This window comes from Tetrao urogallus (genome assembly GCF_951394365.1).
Source record: "Tetrao urogallus genome assembly, chromosome: 18".
Classification (NCBI taxonomy): domain Eukaryota; kingdom Metazoa; phylum Chordata; class Aves; order Galliformes; family Phasianidae; genus Tetrao; species Tetrao urogallus.
The window spans coordinates 180,716-198,988 of record NC_136831.1 but is presented as its reverse complement, the minus strand read 5'-3'; the positions used below and the strand labels follow the sequence as shown (position 1 = coordinate 198,988).

General features: G+C 40.1%; 1 protein-coding gene across 2 annotated transcripts in view; it reads right to left on the bottom strand.

Annotated features, from left to right (window-relative positions):
* Window positions 1-2,391: 2,391 nt before the first annotated feature.
* Window positions 2,392-18,273, bottom strand: part of GRB2 (growth factor receptor bound protein 2) — a gene marked incomplete at its 5' end in the record, with an annotated part of 31,926 nt that continues 16,044 nt past the window's right edge. The window contains 4 exons of one of the 2 annotated variants that reach the window (XM_079544302.1): window positions 2,392-2,626; window positions 4,545-4,713; window positions 7,010-7,132; window positions 11,866-11,963. In XM_079544302.1, coding sequence (XP_079400428.1) covers window positions 2,441-2,626; window positions 4,545-4,713; window positions 7,010-7,132; window positions 11,866-11,963 — 576 coding nt within the window. In that variant the 3' untranslated portion in view covers window positions 2,392-2,440. The remainder of the gene's footprint in view (window positions 2,627-4,544; window positions 4,714-7,009; window positions 7,133-11,865; window positions 11,964-18,273) is intronic. The other variant, XM_079544303.1, reaches the window with a different exon arrangement.

The following is an 18,273-nucleotide window of genomic DNA, read 5'->3' as shown; positions in this document are numbered from 1 at the left end:
ATGCTCCAGAAATAACTAGTATATCACTCTTCTTTACTGCCTCCTTACTACATTGGTCAGCACCACAGGGACACTCCACAGGTTAGGAAGAGCTTTAAAAAAAAAAAAAAAAAAAAAAAAAGGAAGAAGTGTTTAAGTGCCACTCCAAATTCTGCTAAGAGATTCACTGCTTTCCTACTGGACAGTGAACCAATAAATTCCTTTCCCCTTTCTTTACTATTTGCAGTAGTGTAAGTTACATGGATTGTGGCTGGCTTAGACCAAAAGAGCAGTGAATTTAGGTAGGCATGCTGAGAACCAATCATGATGCCAGTAAGTCTGAGCACTTACAGATTAGCTTTATCAGCTATATTCTGGTCAGATGAAATAACAGACAAATGCCCAAGTGAAGAATTCAATGTATATTTATTATTCACAGTTAATTACTATCTACCAAATGCTGCTGCAGAGTTAAAGGATTAAGTACATAGGCCTTTTTTTATTTAAACACTGATTTTTTTTTAATATATATACACACACAAGACATATGTCTGCAAGGTTGCATGATATACACCAATTCCAAAATAAGGAAACAATCAAATGGTCCAGGTATAGAATGCCATAGATTCTTCTTCCAATCACTTTATGAAGAAGGAAGAAAGTGAGTGACAGCTAGCAAAGAGAGGGGGAGAAAGTAATGCTCTACAGGATAGCTCTCTCTTTAATCTGCTGGAAAATTAAAGTGTAAGGCAGAGTTTGTCTCAGAAATAAAACATAACATTTAGTACAAAAAAGGCACCCTCCAACAAACGACTGCCTGTACTTAGGCAGGACAGAAGAAGCTCTCCACTGCAGTTTCTGGATTCGTTGTTGGAGTGAAGGGATCCAGCCAAGTAGCTCTCAAAAGGAAAAATAACACAACTGAAGATTGGCACAGGGAGTAATGCAGTTTGATTTCTTTCTATCCAATTCAATGTCACACTGCTCTGGTGAAAGAGCAAATGGCCACAATGAAGGCCATTATCGGAAAAGGTGGGAATTATAGTCATCACACAGCCTGCTGTGAATGGGGAGTCTAACAGTAACACTGAGCTGAAGAGGGAGGAGAAACTGGAGAACAGTGATGCCAACCCCACTTTTCAAGAGCAACACAATTGCAAATAACTCCCTTATTCAGGCAAAAGAGACAGGCTGATTACATGCATCACATAGAAACATTCACTAATAGCATAAATTGTTTTCAAGCACTGTTTCTTGAGGTTTTTCTGCATTATAATTTTCCATCAACGGAATGTACATTTTGTAGGACATCTCAGGGCTACTCTTTCTCAAATTCCCCACTTAACCTTCCCTCCCCCAAATATTCTTCCTCATTTTCCCTGGTCATATCTTTCCCCTTTCTCTTAAATCTTTTGAGGCTTCTGGTTTCAACTTCCCATGTTTGAGCAGCCCAAGCTGCCAAGGAATGCCTTTTTTTTTTTTTCCCCTGTAACAAGGAAAGTCAAAGAACAAGTCAAATCTTTAGAACAAAGCTCCATCTCTGTAGATTTTTTTCAGGTATCCATTGACAAAGCCACCCTTCCTTTACACCTTCCATCCAGAAGTATTTATTTACACATAGGCAGAAAAAAAGGCCCTCTGAAAAGCTCTGGACTGTCCTTTTAACTTAAAAAATAATAAAAAAAAAAAACAAGGGAAAGGCACTATGGAAAAAATTACAGAATGTGCTCAACCGTACACAGTTAAGAAAAGAAACAAAAAGACTATCAGCACAGCAATAACAAACTTCGGTTGTAGTTTGGAGTTTCTGAAAGCAACTCTGTGACTCAAACAAAAAAAGAAATCCACAACTCTTCTCCCTTCCTCAGCTTGGAAGCTGCTGAGCTTCAGAAGAAAGTGACAAAGGAGAAGAGACAAAAATTAGAGCAATACCTCATCTTTCTCAGGCAAGAGCAGCTGAATGCTGAAGGCAAGAGCAGAGACTTTTTAAATTATTATTTTTTTTTTTTTTAAAGGCAGGACTGTGTATTTGGTTTTCCTCTCATGTCCCTTCATGACAAATAAACCATTTGCAGAGAGAAAATACCAGCAGAGTTTCTCCCTTTTCCTTTAACTGCATGGCTACATTTTTAAATGGCATTAAAACTTCATGCCTGGACAGAGGACAAGGGGAAACATTAAGTAAATGAAAGGGAGTAACCCAGGAGCAGCTGAGGAAATTCATTATTTGTTGTTTTTTTTTTTTTTCTCTTTTTTGATAAGTTTTGGTGTGTAAGTTGAACTCTTCCCTCCCCCCCAACCCCTTCAGCCCCTGAAGTTCCACACTGTGAAGGAGGATCACCTCACGGTGAAAGGTGACTCAGGTTTTATCGCCGTGTGATTTTAGGTCACTGGCTGCAGTTAGGCTCTGTATGTAATTACTGTTTCTCTTGTTTCTTTAAATAATCTGTAATATTTATCTCTAGATGTTCCGGTTCACTGGGGTCACATAGTTGCGTGGAAACATGCCCGTCTGTCCGTGGCAGGCTCCCTTCCACCAGTTGGGGTCAGAATTGTCAAGGACTTGGATAAAGTCTCCGCGGCGGAAACCCAACTCTCCTTCCTCCTGGGGATCAAAATCAAACAGAGCTTGAACGTACGTTGGTTGCTGAAAATAAAGAAATAAAGATGTGTGGAATGAGAATCATCCTCAGCACTCAAGACATCTGCTTCCTCAAGCAAGATTTTAACTTATACCAGATTTTAGTAGTGAACATTTGGGCTGTTTCATTTCCCTTAAATCCAACCTTTATCATCTGTAGCAAGACAATTAAAAAGTATAGTCTACAGAAGGGAAAGAAAAAAACAAAAACCAGAAGTTATGGTTTAACCCAGCAGATGGCTAAGCATCACACACTCATTTGCTCACTCCTCCTCTTCCCAGTGGGGTGGGGGAGAGCGTCAAGAAAAAAAAACAGTAGAACTCATTGGTTGAGATAAAACTGTTTAGTAAGACAGAAAAAGGAAGAAGAATAATAGTTAATGACTATGTATATGTGAATGCATAACAAGTGATGCACAAGCAGTTGCTCACCACCTGCCAATCGATATCTTCTCTGCCTGGAGGATCCCAAGCAGAAGAAGAAAGAGATGAATGCCCACCCCTTTAAAAACTTTTCTTCCACATGATATCATATGGTATGGAATACCCCTTTGGCCAGTTTAAGTCAGCTGTCCTGGTTCTGTCCCCTCTCATTTCCTCGGACCCCCTGTGCCTCCTAGTTCTCTGTGCATCCCCTTATTGGTAGGACAGTAGGAGAAACCAAGAAAACTGAAGTGTCCTTGGCTCTGTACAGCACTGCTCAGCAACAACTGGAAACACTGGTGTGTTATTAACATTGTTTTTGTTTTCAGGGGGAAAAAAAAAAAACACACACAGAACCCTACTAGATACTGTGAAGTAAAACAACACTGTCTCAGCTGAAACTAAGACAACAGGTTTCTTTGAAAGTGCAAAATAAAACCAGATGTCACAGATGTTCTAGTATTTATCTTCCAGTGTCCAAAACTTACTATAAACTCCATACTCTGCTGAATTATGATGGTCTTTTTGCTCATTTGCCCTGCTACATCAAATGACAACATTAATATTACTGATCTACCTAGCCAAAGTAGTACACAAAATTCCTCTGCAGAATTGGATGTTGGTGTTCTGTACGTTTCCTTTAAGCCGCTCCAGTATTAGAAAGTTTTGCAATAGAGTGTGTGTTTTGTCACCAAATGCTTCTATTCCTACAGAGAAGTTACACATTCATTTAAAAATGCATTTGCATTCTTAAAACATGGAGTCTAGAAAGGTATCTTCATGCTGCTTGCTGTTTTCAAACAGCTCTTTTCCCATTCTCTGTTCACCATTAACTAAACAGCACAGAGCCAAATGTTAATTCAGATGAACTGTGGCAAAGGCTGACAGCATCCAAAGAGCAGTACAAGTTTCCACATCTCTTCAAGATGGAACTAGAATACTGCATACAGAAGCAGTTATATCCAACCTAACATTTTGTATGTCCTGGGAAACAAAACAAAAAGACAGACACAACCTGACACTTAGCAGTAGTTTTTCAGTTCCTTTTTACATTTGCCAAGTTTAAAACATATGCTACTACCTGTAGCCACTTCTTCAGGCAAGACCACTGCTAAAATTTCACTGCTATTGAGGAGTACAGTTCTGGCTCCTAACCAGTACAAAACTGTGCTTTCTTACTGTATCCTAAACCAGAAGTAAACATGTTCGTAACTCACAGGAATTGGATTATCTTACTTCAACAGTGCCCATAAACATTAACACAAGCCAACTATTCAAGCAACAACACCGCCAGAAATGAATACTAGGAGTTTTAGCAGGTAGACTGTGCACAAACATCCAGATTATTTTCCAGTATACTGGCAGCAAGATCCAAAAATAAACTCCCACAGGCAAAAAAGTCAGTTTTTCTCCATCCCCATTTATATAACCTAAGATGCAATCCCAGTTCAAACTGTGATTGCAATAGTTTAAATATGCTCTGAAGAAACGGTTCTCTTACCTGTGGCACCTGTTCAATATCCCGTAGAAATATTTGCTGGTTCCTGGAGACAGACGTGGATCTGTGATAATCTACCAGCTCATTCAAAGAATTGAACTTCACCACCCAGAGGAAATACTTGCCAGCCCCATCTCTAAGCACCTTGAAGTGCTGCACATCATTTCCAAACCTGGGAGAAAAGAGCAAACAATGCAGAAAAGAACAGTCACCGAGCACTCTTCTAGAGCTGAGACTTTACAACAAAAAGATTATTCAGGACATAGTTGGTGACAATGATAATGCAGGTATCAACTGGTTGCTGTGAAGATGATATTTGAAAACTGTCTGGCAATTGTATATTACAGAAATCAGAAACCAGAGACAGAATTCAAATACTGAATTTATTTTGAAAAAAATTCTGCAAGCTTCACATGCACTCTTCTTAATAGTAGAGCTTCAGTTTAAAACCAGCTTTTCAAACCGCTCTGAAGCTGCACAAATTTGAGGTGGTTTAGTCAAGGATTTCTGGTGTTACAACACTCCAAGGCTATGTGCACAATGACAACTGCATCAGTGTATCACTACACTGCTAGTGTTAAAACACAGGCACTTCTTGATTCATGTATGCAGTCAGAGTTGCTGAAGCCTATGCACTGAATACTCAAAGGCCATGGACTACATGTGAGGTGTGAGGTCACAGTAAGGTAGGCACACCACAGTGCCCACCCACGCTACACATGCTTCAGTTCAGCTTTTCAAACACAGGAAACAAGCCAGCTTAGGTTCACACTACTCTTACTATGGACCTGTACTTCGCATAATCCCAGTCTCTCACTCACACGGTACCATTTCAATACAAAGGCACCAGTCCCAACAGTGGGAAAGTGCTGGGAAAAGAAGTGCCACAAGTGGGGCAGGATTGTCTCAAAGCTTGACTCATGACTTATAAAAAAGGATGCCTTGCAAAACAGACAGATTTCTCCACTTCTATTTGTCTGACAAGTGATGGCATTCAATTGAAGTTACTTTTTCAACTATTTTATTCTACATAAAGTGCAACTCCAAAGAGGGCTATGAGGATTTTCCAGACGAACAGCATATTAGAATTTTTACTTTAGTCTGAAACAAAAACACTGAAAACTGGCAGGGAGTACATTCCCCACTTGGCATCAAGAGCTTCCACACCTCAGTTTAGAGTGCAGACACAGTCTACACAGGCTACACAGCTAACAGGCTACAAAGCTAACATGAAATGGTCAATGAGTACTGCCTTTGCTGTCTCCTCTTCAACCTGAGAGACTATCATCATCTCAAATAAAAAAAAAAATCACTGTTCAGGGGTGAGTGGAAGAATGCTTTTTCCAAATTAATCCACCAGAAAAAAGCAACATACTACCACCAGGTGGCAACACTAAGCTAACAAAGCAGGCAGGGCTACATTTAAAAACCTTAAGTTTCACGAAGGAAAGCAGTTCCTGCAATGGAGCTCCCTTACATATCTCATATTCCAGCCCAGATTATTGTACCCAGCTGAAGTATAAACACTTCTCTAAAATGAGTAGTTTTAATTCAATTTTGTTGGCATTAATTAAGGCTGCTGTACAGGATGACAAAATCTTGGTACAGACCAAAGATGAGCAAAAAATACAGCAAACACGGAATTGTGCATGAATAATCAATATAAGATTCTAAAGAAAATCCTGTTCATTTCTGGAAGGAAAGGAGAAAGCTATAGAAAGTTAAGAAGGACAAAAAAAATCAGCTGCTGAGGACGGAATTCCTTCCCTCCTATGCTACCTTATATCCCATAGTCTTCCAAGTTTCTAATACCTCTATTTATAGTGGCTTATACCGAGCTGTGAGATAGTTAGACAAGGCTCACATGCTAACTACCAGGAATTGCTGCTGATTAAGAGCCAGCACTTCTAGAAAGGTTATACTAGGATGAGAACTGTTCCTCTCTACTTCACTGTTACTAGACTGAAATTCCCTGTTAAGAGAATGCATTTGAGAGAAATGGAAAATAATTTGTTTTCATAGCTCCATGTCCCAGTACTAGGTAACGCAAATATCTCCAAAGGATGTGTCAAGCAGTCATGAAAAATATTTGAAAGTGTACTACCCAAAGATAGAGGAAAGAGTAATGACTTATGCTATGGAAGAGGAACAAAGAAGGACGGAAGGGAACATGCACATTTTAGGCAGTTCATAGTTGAAATGAGGAGGAACAGGATCCACAAATTAACAAAAAGTGTCCGAAAACACCTAAGTCAGACAGCAACACACCACCAACTCAGCCATGTAGGCTCATTACAGAACAGAGTATATTTGTACTTCCTCTTTAATAAGGACAAAAACCACATATCACTGGAAGAATAGGTATGCTATCTGGATTATTGCTGCTCCTCAGTATTGATGATCACTTATCCAGGAGTCAAGACGAGCGTCAAGTGATTTCCACACAATTGTTTCAGGGCACTACTTACTTGACCGAGAGAGAGAAGTCCCCAGGAGCACTCTCACTCTCCCTGATAAGGAAGGCACCATCATGTCTCTGTTTGCCTAGCATCTCTTCAGCCTTTGCCCGGGGAATTTTTCCAAAAAACCACCTGTGGAGTAAGCAAGGAAAAGGAAACAACAGAGAAAGTTAAGAAGTTGAACTGTCTTATGGAAGAGCCCGACACAGGTAAACACGCTGAGGTGAAATGATTCCTAGCAGAAATGACTGAACTGGATGTATTTCATTGTAAATCTACTACAGGCTACCAAACTATGTAGCTTTTCACGTTTTGTCCTAGCAACGAAGGTACCATGACTTGATGAGCACATGCTCACAACAGCCCTATTTTATCTAATTTAGGGAAGCAGAAATGTGCTGCTAAGAGTGAAATCCTTAATTTAAAGGATTTATTTTCAGAAAGATAAAAAAAACAGTCTGCTCAAAATATGGTGTGTTGTTATCAGTTTTGCATCATACTCTACCTATATATGATTAACATATGTAACGTCACAAAAACTAACATCCACAGCTGCTTCACAGCAAAGTCCTACCTTGTGAGACTAAAAACATTCTGGGAGCTGGCTACAGTCTAGGACAAAGTTAAACTGTCTGTTAATGGTCTTCGTTGGATCTTAGTAACCAGATCCCATAACCTAAGGACAAACATTAACGCTCAGCTCGGGCAAGAAACTCAACTCCTAACATTTCCTCTGTTACTAAAGGATAATGTCTCATGTCTAGACAGAAACGCACAAAATTTTAATTGCCTGAACTGTATGATGCCATCAATTCAGATATGAAAAACCCCATGCATTTGGGGCTAGTCAGTACTTTACTTCTCCATAGAATCACAGAATCACCAAGGTTGAAAGAAACCTACACGATCACCCAGGTCCAGCCATCCACTTATCGCCAATAGCTCTCACTAAACTATGGCCCTCAGCACAACATCCAAACACTCCTTGAACACCTCCAGGGTCAGTGACTCCACCACCTCCCTGGGCAGCCTGTTCCAGCACCTAACCACTTTTTCCAGAAAAGCAGTATTTCCTAACATCCAGCCTGAATCTCCCCTGGCACAACTTGAGGCCATTCTCTCTAATCCTATCACTAGTTACACGAGGGAAGAGTATGATACAAAAGCATTTGTTTCACTATTACTGCTCAAAAATAATCACTGGAGAGAAATTACACACACTCCTTTATTACTTAGGCCTCCTAAGGAGAAGCCACTCGTGCCTTAGTCATTGCAGATGACACCGAGTTGGCAGGAAGTGTTCATCTGCCTAGGGATAAAAAGGTCCTACAGAGTGATCTGGACAGACTGGATAACTGGGCTGAGGCCAATGAGACGAAGTTCAACAAGATCACGCACCGAGTCCTACACTTTGGCCACAACCAGGCAATGTTACAGGCTCAGGGCAGAGTAGCTGGAAGACCATGCAGACCTTGGAAACCCTGGAAACAGACCTGGGGGTATCTGGTCAACATCCGGCTGAATAAGAGCAATCATGGTGCCCAGGTGGCCAAGAAGGCCAATGGCATCCTTGCTTTTATCAGAAGTAGCACAGCCAGCAGTAGCAGGAAAGTGATCATCACTGGTGTGGCTGCACCTTGAGTAATGAACTCAGTCTTGGACCTACCACTACGTTAAAGACATCGAGGACCTGGAACACATCCAGAGAAGGGCAACAAAGCTGGTGAGGGGTGTGGACTGCAGGCCTTATGAGGAACAGCTGAGAGAGCTGGGACTAGTTTGGAGAACACAATCAGCAGTGAGGTTACTGCTCTCTACAACTACTTAAAGGGAAGTTGTGGTGAGGTGGGAGCGGGGTCTCTTCTTACATGTAACTATCAATAGGACAAGAGGCAACAGCCTCAAGTTGCACCAGGGGAGATTCAGATTTGACATTAGGAAATACTTCTTCTCCAGGAGAGTGGTCAGGTGCTGGAATGGGCTGCCCAGGGATGTGGTAGAGTCAGTTCTATCACACTGAAACCTTAAAAAAAAAAAAAAGAATTTCAGCTTTTGCAAAACAGAAGGGAAACACCGGGAGTTCACCTTCAGGTTTATTCAGAGACATCAAGTTGTAGAAACAAGATTGAGAACAAGTGAGGAAAGTTCCCTCAAGGTCTCTGTTTCATTATAAGATGACTGTTGAGTTGGGTGTGTAATTGAGCTCTAAAAAAGATGCTGAAAAAACTTGTTTTAGTAGTCTATTTTTTTTTTTTTTGTCTTCTCCTTCTGTCAGGACAATCTGACAGCTTTCACATAAACAGTCACATGAAACAGCTGCAGCATGGAAGTCAAATCAGAACTTGACAGCTGCACATAAGTCAGCCATAGGCTGACCACCTATGGTCAGCACCAAGAGTGAACATACATCAGGCAACTAAATCATTAGTGCCCACTAACATCCTGTGGTCACAGGATTCTCATCGCAATTTACATTTGTGTTTCCAGACTAACCCAAGCTTAAAGGCAAACAAGGGCTGAGCAGTAGGTCACATGATGTGGGAAAAACAGAACTATCTTCAGAACCAAAAAGCATAACTTTCAGTTCTGAGTAATGGATCACACAGGAGGGATGCACTTACCACAGCCTTTAACCACACAGATGATTGAAGTCAGAGAGTAGTACTAAACAGCTCCACTTAAAAGGTTTCACAGAATCACAGAACTGTAGGGGTTGGAAGGGACCTCCAGAGATCGAGTCCAACCCCCCTGCCAAAGCAGGTTCCCTACACCAGGTACTGCTTCTCACAGGGTAGGTTTTGGTACAGCAAAAAAATGGTCTCTGTTTCAGTGATAATTTTGAAGCTTCTTTCTTAAGAGAAGTTAAAGCTTTTATGAAACCACGGTCTCCCTGTCAAAATAACAACAATCTCTAAAGCTAGAAAAAGACTGCAGTATTCGATAAGGCTCTTGGTACCCGAGATTGTGGCAGAGCCAGCAGAGGAACATTACCTGTCTTACTGCACTGTACTGCCTCCAAAATTACCCAAGAGAAATCATTACGTGAAGGTCTTTCAGAGTTCCAATGTAGTATTTTGTTTTCCAGGATTTTGGCACAGTTGTCAAGACAAGAAAGCCCTGAATTTCACCTTTGCCAAATGTTACATAAAGCAAACTTTATCTTATGATTTTAGAATATCCTGCCACAGTTTGTTTACAAAGTGTTTTAATTCTGTTCTCAAATAACTATCAGTTACTCACATACTGCTTGTAAATGAAAGCCTCAGCTTAAAAAAAAACCCAAAACCTCACTCATCTCTGTAAAATAGAAATAAAATCTGGAAGAACTCAACAGAACTTCTATTAATCCTCTTGAAGCCTCAAAAACACACACTAGTTTTCCCCTCAATTGTGCTGGATTGTTATCAAGTATAACTATTATTTGATTAATGAAAGTAACATAATCAACAATATAAAATTTTCTGCCTACTGCTTCCAACGCTTCTTAGCTGAAGTAGGAAGATTAAGAGATCTTCCACAACCCATAAAACTCTACTGCAGTTTTATGACTTCATTGCAACATCAGTCACTCACACAGCAGCAAAGACTGATTTTTAAACATAAAAAGATTTAGAGAAAGAAAACTCCACAGGTCAAAGAAAGTAATTTTGAAGAACTACTGCCCAATTACAGACATGAACACAAAGCACCAGAAATGTTCCGCACACGTTGATCTTTGCTACAGAATGGTTCAGAAAATAAAAAACATAGCACATCCAAGAAACTGACATTCTGAGAGCTTCCTTTCTAAATGGCCAAACTTGATAATCCTTTCTAACACTCACCTCCAACTAGCTTTGTAATGTAGCTCATCCAGTTAGCACTGCAAAACCAAATGCAGCTATTACTTCTGATACTGCACTGCAAGAGGGAGATCTGTCAACTGGTACAATGCAAAGTTCGTACCACATTCAGACTCCTTTCAATCAGCAGCTCAGCAATTCTTTCGGCTTCACTTAACGCAACCATTTTAGCCTGGCTTCTTTCTTCCACATAAGTTACAATTTTTGCAGAGTAAGATTTCAGCAATATCTTTATAAGCAGTTGATGAAGAATACAGACTTGGACACACCACAAGCCTGATCCAGGCCATTTCATAAACAGAAGTTCTTACCCTGCCCCCTTATAAGAAAAAAGGTAGCCCTATCCCCTGAATGGCACAGCTGAGCCTTCATAGGCAGCCTCCCTGCCCAGAGTTTCCTATAGCTGTCCACTGATTATCAGTACCTATATATACTTACACATTCTCTTTATTAATTAACATGAGATTTGGATTAACCCTATGAAATCCAGGTGATCCAGCAGGTGACTATGATATGCTACATTTCCCTTTCAGTCTCATCTGCTAGCAGTTAAAAAGAAAATTGGAAGATTTACAGAATACAAGCAAAAATGAACACTGTTTAATACAAGAAATGGAGCTGGAGGATTTAAGTCTCAGATCCTTGGACAGGACTAACATTTAAAAGCATTTCCAGTTACTTTCCTTCTAAATTCTCTTGAAAAGTACTCACCTCCTTCCCACAACACTGATACAGCCTAAGAAAAGGAACATTCTCTTTCTTACATGTGGCTGCAGTTTGTTTTTGTATTCCCTGCTGGACTACTTAGAGAGATCTGCATTACTGCTCAGTAAACATGACACTATGTAAACTTCTGCATAACCTCCCCAGGTTGTTAATGCACTAACAAAGACCTCCGGCATTGCTGACATACAAAGCTAACATGATCTAGATGCCATCAGCAGTTTAAATGTCTTCAGAAAAAGTTGAATTATGCTTAAAATCCACCAAACTCACAGGAACTATCACCAGAGCTCTACTTACGGATGTGGCTTCATTTCTATATAGTTCTTGGGAATGAAGCCATCTTTTCCATTGAGTTCTGCCTTGTACCAATTCTGATCACATTCTTCATTCAAAACCTGAAGGAAACAAAAAATGAAAAAATAAGCTTATCACATTTCAAGTTACAGCAAAACAGACGAAGATATACTAGCTTATTCTTTCTATTTGTGTTTCAAAGATTGCTCACATAAGATGAGCCCTTAAAAACATGCTGTAGGCCATCCTGCTCCACTGCATTTTACCAACCTTCAGAACAACAAGGTGGATCAGTAATTTAAAATAGTCCAAACTTCATGCTTTAATACACAAGTCAGTATTTCAAATCATACTTTCTCTAGAAGTTTTGTTGCTTTACTCTTCTGCGAAGTGGTACAGTGCAACAGACAAGGCAGGCACGCAGACTGAAAATAGCCTCTTAAATAAAGTAACATTAGACTCTAAGAAAAAAACACGCCACAGTTGAAGTTACCTCTGCCCAGAAGAATTTGATTTGGGTTTGGAAACAAACACGTAGATTCTGCTGACTTCCCTACACCCTTTCAAAATTGAACACCACAACAATATTTTTTTCACCCAGCATTTTCATTCCTCCTCAGCTTTTTGATGTCATCTTTTTTCTTTCTAACATGAACCAACAAAAAACTAGATCCAAGTTTAAAAAAATACTTCTAGCTTGAAGTCAAAAAAGCATCATATGATTAGCATTGCTTGAACATGGGGAGATGAGGAAATGTAGAGAAAGCCAACATGAATGCAGCTCCAGAGATCACAGAGTACGCAGATACAGTGAAGATAAGCACCAAAATCATAAGCAATTTCTTTTTTTTTTTCCTCTTCCTTGGGAGGATAACACAAGGGAAAAAGGAAAAGTAGACAAAATTTGCCTTAAAATGCTTATAGCTGATGCAAGTGTTTCAGAAAGTTAAACTCTATATTAATTTCTACTGCTTTTTTTTTTTTTTTTAAAGAAATCTGAACAAGAACATGACACTAATACACAAACCTGCTTCAATACTGATTGCCTGATCTACAAAAACCAACAAACTGATCAGCTACTGAAATTAAACTCAGTGAAGCAAAAAGAGAACAGAACTTGAAACACCACAGAGAATTACAGTAGATAATAAATATTCATCTGACTTTCTCAACTCTCAGCCACGCAGGATGCACGCCCCCAAGTGCCAGCAATTGCATGAGATAAGGAGCACAGCTGTGTCACATCCAGACAACTTCAGATGAGGAAAAGATATGCATCTTTATGATCCAGTTCAGAATTTTCAGTTGAAAAGGAGACTCCAGGTTTTTTTTTTTTTTATATATACTTAAACCATCTTTTGTGCAGTTACTACTTCAAGTTCCCATTTATTTATAAGCATTACAACTCAGTCATTTAGCAAGGATAATTTGACCACAGGTCACAAGGAATTCAAGGATGGCTATGTTACAGACTCTGAAGTAAAGGCTTGCACGTGGAGAACTAATACATATCAGCTGATGTCTGCTAACTTGTCTATCAGCAAGAAATTACTGTGCATCTCAACTGCAAGGCAGATTTTTGTGCAAAAACCAATGCAATTCCAGAATACAAAGTGCATGTAGATGACAGCAATAGGTAACTCTGTGATACTAAGCAGGGAACATGGAACTGTAAAACAGATACGTAAAAAAAAAAAAAGTGAATTGTATAGAGGCTGAGGAAACAGAGGTTGAAGCCCTGATCCTCAGCTTGGTCATACAAACAGGGCTGCATCAGAAGAGCAGTGGCCAGGACAAGGGAGGTGATCGTCCCCCTTACTCTCTGCCCCTGTGAGGCACCATCTGGAGTACTGGGTCCAGATCTGGGACCCCCAACACAGGAAAGATGTGGAGCTTTTAGAAAGGGTCCAGCGGAGAGCCATGAGTATGATCAGAGTGCTGGAGCACCTCTCCTGTGAAGACAGGCTGAGCGAGCTGGGCTTGTTCAGTCTGGAGAAGAGAAGGGTGCAGAAAGACATCTTTATGGCCTTCCAATATCTAAAGGGAGATTATAAACAGGAGTGATATCAACTTTTCACATGTGTAGCGACAGGGCAAGTGGAAATGGTTTTCAAATAAAGGAGGGGAGATTTAGAGGAGAAAGTTTTTCACTGAGAAGGTGGTGAGGTGCTGGAACAGGTTGCCCAGAGATATTGTGGGTGCTCAAGGCCGGGCTGGATGGGGCCTAGGCAACCTGATCTACTGCTTGATCCAGCAGCTGGCAACCCCGCCTCTGGCAGGGGGTTTGGAACTGGATGATCCTTGAGGTCCCTTCCAACCCAAGCCATTCTGTGATACAAAGATTTTGGCACATAGCTTGTATGATCAGAAGTTTGGTATTATATGTCCTAGGAGCCATCATTGTAGTCATTGTACAAAATAACACAAATACAACATATTTTGATGTTCTTTCTTATGCAATGTTTATCAAAGACAGCACAGACCAAACTCATTTTAAGATTGCATATCACAAACCCATTCCATTACCATTATTACAGTGCAGTAAAGGGATATGGCAGTCAGCTCTTTAAAAATATCCTGCAGTTGCATATGCAGGATATTACCACATATCTGTGCTTTTAGGAGCAGGTATCAAAGATACCAAAATTCTAAAGAATTTGAGTTTTATCTGGCTCTTAAGATACACTAATAGATTTGGAGGAGCCAAATCACATCAGGCTTGTGGTACTCATTAATGCTTGCCCTCCAACCAAATGCCTTTGCAGTGCTCCCTCACTGGTATGTTACATGTTTTGTGATAAAACAAAAGAACAGCAGGATGAAAGGCATAGTAAGACAAACTGCCTACACATATCCCTACACCACCTTTTCAGGAGGCTTTCACTACGGTGATAAATCCTCTACAGCTCCCCTCCACTTGGAGCTTGCTTTGCTCCAAGGACTTCTTGCTGCTTCACTTAAGACCAACATATCTCCATAACTGGTTGCCCGTTCCTTAGTAATTTTAGCCATACAGAAATTACTATATTTCTCTAGAAAGGTCTATGTTCAAATCTCATTTAGAGAAGTCACCTCCAGAACACAGATATCTACAAAAATCATTTGTTCTGACAGCATTTAAAAATAAGCATCCCTTGGACTGCTCCCAACACTTAGTTGAGCAGAAGTGACTTGCACTGCAGTACCTTAAAGCCATGACAACTGTGCAGTCAGGAGGCAGCAATTGTGATGGCTGCTACCAATTTTTTACTATTGCTATGACAGCTACAAAAGAGTCAAAATTTCAGCTTCCAGAGTTGCACCACTACCATCCACTGCAGAAATGCAATTAAGCAGTAAGACAAGAGCACATAAACCTTTGCACAGGGGCACCCAGCCTAGATGTTTGCATCTAAAATTGCTCTCATTTTTCTTTTATTCTTAAACCCATAGAAATGACAGAACAGATCTTAAGTAACTAAGCCATTTTGTTGCAAAATATTTTAAGCATCCAGTCAGGTCATCTGTCCCAAATCTTCAGCTGGCTTCCAGATTTCCAGATAATTATCAGGATTGCAATTTCTTATTTGGATATACTTAAAAACCAGATCTACACCTCTAAGAAAAATATCCTCAAACTATCATAAGATTTTTCTAGACTTCCCAAAGCTATAAAATGTAGATAAAGCATTGTATATATCACTGAATTTTGCTCCAAGAACTCCCCCACATATAACTGAATGCAGATAAATTCAGCAACAAAATTAAGCAAAGATTATTCCAAATCAAATAACCTTCAGAGTCTGTAAAAAAAAAAAAAAAAAAAGAACCTAAAAAGGTACAAACTCCTATTTTTATCTTATTAACTGTTACAAATTGCTGCTCTGTGTGAAGGCCAAAACAAAGCAGTTCTCTGCAGCCAGTTCCTATACCTGCTGTAGATCCAATCAAGCCTGTAGCAGAGTGACTCTTCCTTTCCATGTGCACCAAGGAAGAAGAAGGAAGGATATTTTTACCCATTACATTTGAACACATACTGCCATGTGATGTCCTCAGTCTGTATTCAGCCCAGCTTTACAGTAGCAGTGGTTCAACTGCTGCCTGCCAATTTCCTAGCTTGATAACAGAACTCTTATCAACAAGAACACGTCTGTTCCCATGGAGATGGAGAAATGGCACCACAGAAGAGCCCCACAAGGCAATCGTGAAGCTTCAGTCAAAACTGCTCACACAAAGAACCCGCAGTTTTTGATCCCATACTCAGCAAATATTCCTGTGCAGAGCTTTGTCATCTTGATGAACCATTGCACACTAGCCTTGACACTCTCAAAGCCAAGCAATCTTCATGCACGCACGTTCTAAACCAGAACACAACAAGCAGACCTGTCATTCTCAGCTCTTGGGCTGACTCCCGTTTGCAAACATAAAACTAAACATAAGCCCTCGGATGTATTTACAGGCTTGCAAAGTTAGCCAAATTCACCAGAATGCTTGGGTTTTGGGGCAACAAAATCCAAGAAACCTGTTCAGGAAGAGCTCTGCCTTTTGGCTGAACTCCCATCCCTTTCCCCTGAACTGTGAGGTGCTAACTGAAACAGAAAGCAACTACAGCTGCTATCATACAATACTGTTAGCTGCCAATATGGTTTTCTTCCTGAGCAAAGTTCCACTGACACCACGTCAAAGAAAACAATGCGGAATACTGAAAACACTCATAAGTCTCAGGAACCCAAGGAAAACACAACATCCCTACCAAAACAGGAGTTAAAATTTAAAAAGCAATTCAAAGCCAGCAATGCTGAAACCAAAAATTTTACATTCAGAAATTACTCAACTCAGGGTAGAACAGTGACTGGGAGGTCAGTTAATTGAGTCGTGACACTGAGCTGCACTGGAGGCTCCAGGATTGCCGGTTCTCACCCTCTTTCCAAGTGCTTTGACACAGCTTTTCATTCCAGAAAAAAAACCAGCTCCTTTTCTACTCCAAGAGAAAGGATACAAGCCAGCCACATCACAAGCAGGATCCCACTGCTTATGGGCTGGCTACACCTGGTGAGTTCAGCAGTCCCTTCTATAGCTTATTCCTTCCCCAAACTTGCTGCAATGGCATTGCAAGGTATTCAAATTAATCTCTTCATGTAATATAAAAAAAATGGCCCAGGACACTGCCTAGTAAACTGCATCCCTTCCCTGCATTACCCCAGTACTGCAGAAAGTCCCCTGAACAAGCGAGTTCTCCTCACTCCAGCTGCTTGACACCACTGACATGAAGGCCTTGATTAGGGAATGGCATCATCAGAAACCCATGGTAATCTGCATGTCAAAATGGCATTATAATTCAGGCCAAAGCAAATCAGAATCTTTCCTTTTTTTTTCCTTAGTTTATTCTTCATGACACAAATTACGGTTCATTTCAACTTCAAACATTTGATGCAAAAAGATCAATCAAGCAGGTGAATGCAACTAGTTCAGGAACTTAAAACTACTAAAATATTTAAGGCTTTTCCTTAAGTAAGTTTTATCATAATCTCATAACGAGAATATCTACAATTTTCAGATTAAAATCTGAAGCACGATCCTCTGACATGACCACTTTAGACTCTGAACACCTGCTCTCTGGCAGGTAGAAGCAGCTGTGAAAATACTTAATACCCAGAACAAGCATTACCAGCCATTTTTAAACAGCAGTCAACTATCAAGTGTTACCATACAATAATTAAATCAGGTGTGTAGATCACAATATAATGGAATTATCCGTCAGTGGATATAGGTTTTTATTCTCACCTTCACTCAAATTCCCTTGTCATCACTATAGGAATGTTTATCCTACCTTTATCATTTTAAAGGCACAAAAAGAGCATAAAATTCAAATTCCAAAAATTTAATTTCACCATGCAAAAGACCAGATGGAGATACACAAGTACGGTGGTCAAAGAAATTGAGTAACACCGGCTGGCAAGTACAGTACAGAGAAAAGTATGTTGTAACAAAGCAAAATCCAAAGACGAGAACATTGCTAGAAATTTGCATTTGAGCTTTCACTTCAAAATAATCTCAATTTTTTGTGCACAAGAATACCTGAGGCATTTAAGTTTACTGAGGCACAAACAGGTTTAGCCACAAGGACAGAAGTCAGCACAAACTTACCCTGCCTCTCAGGCCTTGCAAGTCTTACACTACTACTACCTTTCTGGCAGAAGCCTTCCATTCTTCCATCAGTTGCAATAAATTCCTTAGAACAACCTAGACAACAATTCTTTTTCTCAGCAGCCCAACATTTTAGGATTACATGGCATGGCAAACAACAAAAAAAACAGTGTTTTAAGGTGTACTGAGGTGGCTTCCAAAATACTTGATGAAGGTCCCAGAAAAAGTCTGCAACGCTCAGGGAACTGACACCAGTTACTCAGGGAACGCTCAGGGAACTCACCA